This window comes from Lemur catta, chromosome 7 (genome assembly GCF_020740605.2).
Source record: "Lemur catta isolate mLemCat1 chromosome 7, mLemCat1.pri, whole genome shotgun sequence".
Classification (NCBI taxonomy): domain Eukaryota; kingdom Metazoa; phylum Chordata; class Mammalia; order Primates; family Lemuridae; genus Lemur; species Lemur catta.
In genome coordinates, this window is record NC_059134.1 from 35397333 (window position 1) to 35404967 (window position 7635).

A 7635-nucleotide genomic window follows, 5' to 3' on the forward strand; every position below is an offset into this window, starting at 1 on the left:
GGTCACTGCTGTAATCCTGGAGGAGCTGATATTCTCATCAATCAAGGTGGTAGCAAGTGGGGCGGTAGAGAAGTAGATGGATTCAATGATATTTAGGAGAAACAAAGGGAATAGGAAAAATCAAAGATGACTCCTGGGATTTTTTTTTTTCATGAAAAACTAGGCAGAATAAATGCCATTTAATGAGAAAGGGAATGGTGAAGAGGATCAGGTATGTGAAGTGAGGATTGATTATTTATAAATGTCTACATTATGCCAAGCAGGACAAAGTCTCAGTTCTCAGAGATTTTACATTTTAGTGGTGAGGAATAAAGGTAAACATATATTTTTTAAGAAGGTATCAATTATAAAAAATATTATGAAAATCATAAAAAAAAAATTTCCCCCCAAAGTACTCTTCAGAAAAGGAAGCTGCCTTATAACTTTTCAAAGTCTTTCACATTAAAAGGTATTCATGCAAGTATTTTAATTTATATAATAGAACATTTTGAAAAAGACACATAAGCTGGAATTAACCTCAAGTCATACTGGTTCTGAATTTTTTTTGACCTCTGAAAGAATCATTTAAAAAGAGGGAAATTTAATTCAGATTTAGTAAATTTTCCTGTGGGTTATAAACTTAACAATTATATATTTTTTATGTCATTATAAATGGACATAGACCAACTGCCCTACAGTGAATTGACCTAGAACCAGAGGCAGTAAGTCTTTATAAAGGTTCCCTAAATGAAATAATGCAAGGTATAGTATTGAAAGTACAATTATTATATATGTAATAAATGAATTTTTTAAAAAACTGTCCTAATACATACAAATGGCATTTTTGGTTTGTTATAGAATTTCCAGTGAGGCATTAGAAGGGACTCTCTGTATCTTGACTTTAGGAAAGCTGATGTGCTTTGGAAAAATATTAGATCACTTATAAACTAGTTACAGTAATAACAAATATAATGATGTCAAAATGCATATGAAGATTTTAAATAAACTTGTTTCATAAAATGTGAAAGTGGAAAAAACAGTACTTCTATTTTTATTTATTTATTTTATATCCAGCACATACAATGGAAAGAGAGTATTTCTAAATTAATATAAGAGGCTATTTGATACACCATCTATCTGGCAGATTGCTAGTTTCTGATCTGATATCAATTCTCTCTTCCTTAAGGAATTTCGACTTTATTTGGAAAAACAATGTGTTCAGCTCCCTGCATTTCTCAGCCTCCCTGGGATGTGGTCACATGCCTAAGTTCTGGTCATAAGATGTAAGCAGAAGTGTTGTGTAGGCCTCCAGGAAAGCTCTGTAAATTAAGGGGCTTCCCTGCAGTTGTTTATGTGGAAAATTCTCATCAGCCCTGGTCTGATGATAATGATGTCAACACTGTATATTGAGCACAGAGCTATCTCTTGAGACCAAAAGTTAGATATTATAGTCAACTATCTAGAATATCGCTACTTGGATGCACCTCAAATTCAGCATGCCTAAAACTGAACTCATTTTCCTTATTCTTCTGCATTTTCTACACATTGAATGGCATAATTAGCCACTCCAGTCCACCAAGCCAGAAACTTGGGAGTCATCCTACACGTCCCCCTCTCCTTTACTATCAGTATCTTATCAGTCCTTAAGACCTCCTCTCTCTGGGCAATATTGGTACTACTGTCTTAATTCAAGACATCGCCCTGCCTATACTGTCTAGCAGGCAACAGTCTCCAATTTGGTTTCACTGCTTCCTGACTCAGTCCTAACAGCCCATCCTCCACACTTTTGCCAAAGTGATCCCAATAGTTTAAATTTTAAAGTCTTGCTTAAAACCTTCCAGTGACTCTCATTAGCTAGATAAAGCCCAGACTCCTTTGCATGGCACAAGAGGTCTTCTAAAGTATCATCCCACCTCTCTCTCCAACATTATTCTACCACTTTGTTTACCTGACAAACTCCTGCTCATCCTTCAGGCCCTACCTCAAGTCTTATCTTTTATAAACCCTCCTCTGACCACCTCAGTCAAAAATGAACACTTTCTCTTTTGTGCCACCAAAGTACCTTGTGGCTATAGTATGTATTATATCACTTTTCACTCTGCAAAGCAATTTTTGATCTGTTTCCCTGTCTTTAATTGTGTCTATTTATCTGTATAGACCTAGGAACCAAAAAAAATGTCTGCTGGAGAAATGTTTCCTTCCTTCCATCCATTTATCACTTCACAAATGAGCTTTTGGAACATAATTTGTTTTTAAATTGAAAGGGAAAATTCAAATTCTGGAATTCTAGTTTAAACAATACCCTTTGTTCAGTTATGAGTCTTGGTAGTAGAAACAGCACGGAATGTAGAGTTAAAATACCTGGGTTCTGCCCTTTGCTGGCCATTCTTGCATAAATTACTTAACCTTCCTGAATTTTAGTTTCCTTAGTTGTAAAATAGGGGTCAAAATACCAAACCTACATAAGATTAGTGATAAATGTCTAAAAAGTGCTGAAAGCTAAATCTGAGTACACAGAAGTCACTACTGCTGTAGAAAAATACTTGGTAAAGCAATGTACAAATGTTACTAACAATAATAGTACTTATGAGGCATTTTGTTAAATATTTTGTATATATTATTTCATTTAATCATCATAAAATGTCATGTATTTGGTATTATTTTCATATTCAAATACTTATGAAACACTTATTATGTGTCTAGCACTGTGACCATTTTGTAAAAAGGTAAAAGGAGGCTGGGGAAGGTTAAGTAACTTGCTATAAGTCACATACCTTGTAACCGGCAGAGTTGGAATTTGAACCCAGACCATTAACTAGAGGCCAAATTGGGGGAGGATCCAGGTTTTGTAAAAGGGCCTCAAGCTTATACAAGTTTAGGGGCTCTAAGAATACAAAAATATCTTACTTTTGAAAATTTTCAAAAACATGACCATGTGCACATATTGCTACAGTCTCTCAGGGTTCCTTGGAAGGCGATTCTGTAAGTAAGGAACTTGAGCCAATGAGGGGCCCCAAAGATTCATTAGCTTCAAGGTAAATCCCCTTCTGGGCCATACTCTTAAGCACAATGCTTTATTTCCTTCCAAGTTAGTTACATGAGTAAAAATAATGACTGTATGAGCATATTCCTTTGAATTATGGGAATAACACTGTCAACCTCATGGGAAAAAACGATAAACACAACATCAAGACCTTGAAAATTAGAAAAAAACTGCCTGGTACTACGGAAATTTGTGGAGTTTTAAGGATGAATCTTGAATTTGTTGAAGAGTTCCATATCTATTGAACAACCAGAATTAATTCTACACCCTCCTCCATGAAATTTTCTCTGACACCAAAGCCCCTTCATTGGGTGATTCCCCCCCCCATTCCTATATCCTCTATTATAGGAATTATTTTAGTGTGTCATAAAAAATTTTCTTTACATTTCTAGCTTCGCAAATTGTACATGCCTTATAAGCTGAGATCAGGTCAGATCCTTTCATCTTTTTAACACCCTCTAGAAGGGACATAGTAAGTATTCAACAAATATTTATTGAATAAGTAAATTATATAAAAATTTTTACAGTACTCTAAAATTTAGTTATTTAAAATCCTGAACTTCTTTAAAAAATATATTAAATTGAGGCCAGGCGTGGTGGCTCATGCCTGTAATCCTAGCACTCTGGGAGGCCGAGGTGGGTGGATCGTTGGAGCTCAGGAGTTCGAGACCAGACTGAGCAACAGTGAGACCCCGTCTCTACTAAAAATAGAAAGAAATTATATGGACAACTAAAAATATATATAGAAAAAATTAGCTGGGCATGGTGGCGCATGCCTGTAGTTCCAGCTACTCTGGAGGCTGAGGCAGAAGGATTGCTTGAGCCCAGAAGTTTGAGGTTGCTGTGAGCTAGGCTGATGCCACAGCACTCTAGCCTGGGCAACAGAGTGAGAGTCTGTCTCAAAAAAAAAAAAAATATATATATATACATATATATATTAAATTGAGAGCCAGTACTGGTATAAATGAAAAATATAAAAAATGATAAAAATCTAACCATGAATATTTGAAATATATCATTAATGTCATTATCAGTAACATTATAATCACATTATAACACTATCTTAGGTAGAGGGAAATAGACATTTAATCAATTTACCCTCTGTTATAGGTTGAATAGTGTTCCCCCAAAATTAACGTCCTTCCTGAAACCTCAGAAAGTGACCTTAAGGCGAAGCACAGTGGTGTGAACCTGTAGTCCAAGCTACTTGGGAGGCTAAGGTGGGAGGACTGCTTGAGGCCAGACGTTAGAGACTGCAGTGAGCTATAATCGTGCCTGTGAATAGTCCAGCCTGGGCAACATAGTGAGACTTCATCTTTTTTTTTTACAAAAAGAAAGTGACCTTAGTTGGAATTAGGGTTGTTGCAGATGCAATTAGTTAAGGTTATACTAGAATAGGGCCAGCCCTTGATCTGACTGGTGTCCTGATAAAAAGAGAAAAGATACAGACTGGTGAGGGGAGAAAGCCATGTGGCCGACAGAGGCAGAGATCAAAGTGCAGCAGCTGCAAGCCAAAGAATGCCAAGGATGGTTGGCAACCACTAGAAGCTACAAATAGGCAAAGTAGGATTCTCCCCTACAGGTTTCAGAGGGATCATGGCCCTGCCAACACCTTGATTTAAGACTGCTAGCCTACAGAGCTATAAGACAATCCTACCTAATGTTCTCCCTTCTCCATTTCCTCTTATTTTCTTTGCTACCCTTATCACTATATGAAGTGATCTGACTTTTTTCTCATTTATTGGCAGTCTTGCCACAGGCTGTAAGACCCTTGAAAGTTGGGCTCGTCTTGTTCCTCCTTGTATCCTCAGCACTTGACAGAATTGCTAGAACAGGACAGGCCCTCAGGAAGTGTTTGTGAATGAGTAAATAAACTATGCTTACTATAAACTAAAGGCAATGCATGATGGAAATCAATGGCAAAGAATGAAGATAATTTCACAAACCATAACAATTATTTTCTATTTGATTAAGGAGAAAGAAAACAGGATTGAAAATAACAGGATTAAACTTTAAAAAACACACAGAAACTTAACACTTCCAAGTGAATTTTATCTCTTTCAAAATAGTCACCTCAAGCAGCCAGAGACTTATTCTAACCATCATGCCATTGCTTAAAACTTTTTTTGGAATTTCTCATTTGGAACTACCCAGTTGTAAGGGTGGATTTGATTTTGAAAAAAAACCAAAAGGAATTTGGAGCTAAGCCTAGTAAATAAAGCCAGTGATAAACCTGGGTAATAATATTTTAAAATGAGGTCTGCCTACTAAAGAAGAGGGAAACTCATTTTCTAGAGATAAAGGGATTTTCCAAATTGGAAAGATACTCAGGCAAGATACTGAAGGTAGTAAAATAATAAGCTAGATGAAAAACAAATTTATGGTGATGGGAAATGTAAAAGTTCCTTTAAAAAGTATCCTTTGCTGCCAGGCGCTGCCATGGCTCACGCCTGTAATCCTAGCACTCTGGGAGGCCGAGGCGGGTGGATCGCTTGAGCTCAGGAGTTCAAGACCAGCCTGAGCAAGAGCGAGACCCCCGTCTCTACTAAAAATAGAAAGAAATTATATGGATAGCTAAAATATATATATAGAAAAATTAGCCAGGCATGGTGGTGCATGCCTGTAGTCCCAGCTACTCGGGAGGCTGAGGCAGGAGGATCGCTTGACCCCAGGAGTTTGAGGTTGCTGTGAGCTAGGCTGACGCCACGGCACTCACTCTAGCCCGGGCAACAGAGCGAGACTCTGTCTCAAAGAAAAAAAAAAAAAAGTATCATTTGCACCTTATATTATTCCCAAACTCCAAGAAACCGACGTCGCTAAGCAATGGCGTGTTCACAAGAGTCTACGCCGACGTGGGGGAAGGTTAAAAATCAGAAGAGAACCAAGGAACTCTCCACCCCCCATACCAACCATAAGGAAATCATCCTTCCGATAGGCCTGAAAGGTCTGGTCAAACCCGAACGCCTGCGCCTCCATTCTGCCCAGCATGGACCTGGGGCAGAGGAGGAAAACAAGTCAGCTTGGGGCGGGCGCCCTCTCGGCGTGCACGCTCGGCCCATCCCACCCTCGGAACCCGTCCCGCCCGGGCGTCGCAGCGACTTCAGGGTTCTCTCAGGACCAGGCCCACCCGGCTCGGGCGCCCTGGACGGACGCCCGGCCCGCGCCCCCACAGCCGCGAAGGCCGAGGGGCTCTTCTCGCCCTGCCTCTCGGCCCCTCACCACTGGCGGAGCCGGCTGGTGGTCTCCGGAGCGCTCAGAAACTGAAAAGTTTTCTGAGGCAGGAACCTGAAGTAGTAGCGGCCCAAGTTTCCGGGCTCCCCCGCCGCCATGGTGCCCCTAGCTTCGTGGAGCGGAGGCCGTTTCCATAGAGACGCGGCGGCCGTCGGGTCTGCCCGGCGCGGCGGGGGCGGAGCCTCGCACCACCCCGGGCCGCGGGGACGCCGCCTCGCCGCAGGGCGGGGCCCGGAGGGGGAGAGTCGCTCGTGCCACCGCCTTGCCCGGTGCCCGCGGCGCCAGTCCCCAAGCCCCGGCTTGGCGGTCATGGAAACTAGGGCTCGAGGATGGAGGAAGATTGCCAATCGATGCTTGTTGATGTTAACTCAATAATGATTACTCAGCATGGGTCCTAGTCTCAGGGTTGCCATGTCAGATTGATAGTTATCTAAGTCTGATGACTCAAACGTTTCTGAAGAAAAGATTATTCTGAATTAATTAGTTTTATCTATTTTGGAAGACAAATGTCTATGTGACTATTCTGTTTTATCATCTGGCTTTTTTTTTTTTTTTCCTGTAAAAGTCACGTCTGAAGGCTAAAAAAATTTTCCATACACACTACACTACATAACATGCTGTTTAATGAAAAACACATATTTCTTATTGTCTATTGCAAATTGCCTTTTTTTGTCTAATAGCAGTGCGCCTGGCCTTCAGAATAGGGGGATAGTTCTTTTCCACCTCTTTGCTAACTTCCTTTCCTTTTCCCCTAGTTCTTAAGAACTGATCCTGATTATTTCTCAGCTGCAGCAGGAGAGAGAAAGAGGAGGAAGAAAAAAGAAACACACACAGATGTGAGAGAGAGAGAGAGAGAGGAGAGGGAGACAGATTGATTCTTTTTAATTGTTGTTTTGTATTCCATTACTATGCGACAGTTTATCCTTTTGGGTTGTTTCCAGTTTGAGACAGTTAGGAAAGCAGTTATGAATACTCCTGTGTATATCCTTTGACCATTGGTACTTATGCACCAATTCTGTTGGAAACATATCCAAGATTGGAATCGTTCAGTTATATGATATGTATAGTTTTACTAGATACTGCCAAAAAAATTTCCAAAATAGATTAATTTACACCCCAATCAGCAATACATGAGATTTCCAGTTATTCAACCTTCTTGTCAACACATAATATTGTCAGTCTTTTAAAATTTTAGCCATTCTGGTGAGGTTGTATTAACTTCCCCTTGTAATTTTTAATTTGCATTTCTTTGGTAGTTAATGTTGAGCAACTTTTAAACATACTTATGGACATTTGGATATATTCTTTAGTGAAGTGCCTACTCAAGTGTTTTGTCCATTAGGAGGAAGGGTTGTTGGTCTTTTTCTTATTAATTTTTAGGA

At 39.8% G+C, this 7635-nt stretch overlaps 1 protein-coding gene across 1 annotated transcript in view; it reads right to left on the reverse strand.

Annotated features, from left to right (window-relative positions):
• The window catches only part of CFAP300 (cilia and flagella associated protein 300), a 30809-nt gene extending 24396 nt beyond the window's left edge, over nt 1–6413 (reverse strand). Inside the window, exons 1-2 of the mRNA XM_045556854.1 lie at nt 6242–6413; nt 5933–6014 (exon numbers count right to left, since the gene is read on the reverse strand). Coding sequence (XP_045412810.1) covers nt 5933–6014; nt 6242–6351 — 192 coding nt within the window. The 5' untranslated portion in view covers nt 6352–6413. The remainder of the gene's footprint in view (nt 1–5932; nt 6015–6241) is intronic.
• Between the last annotated feature and the right edge of the window lie 1222 nt (nt 6414–7635).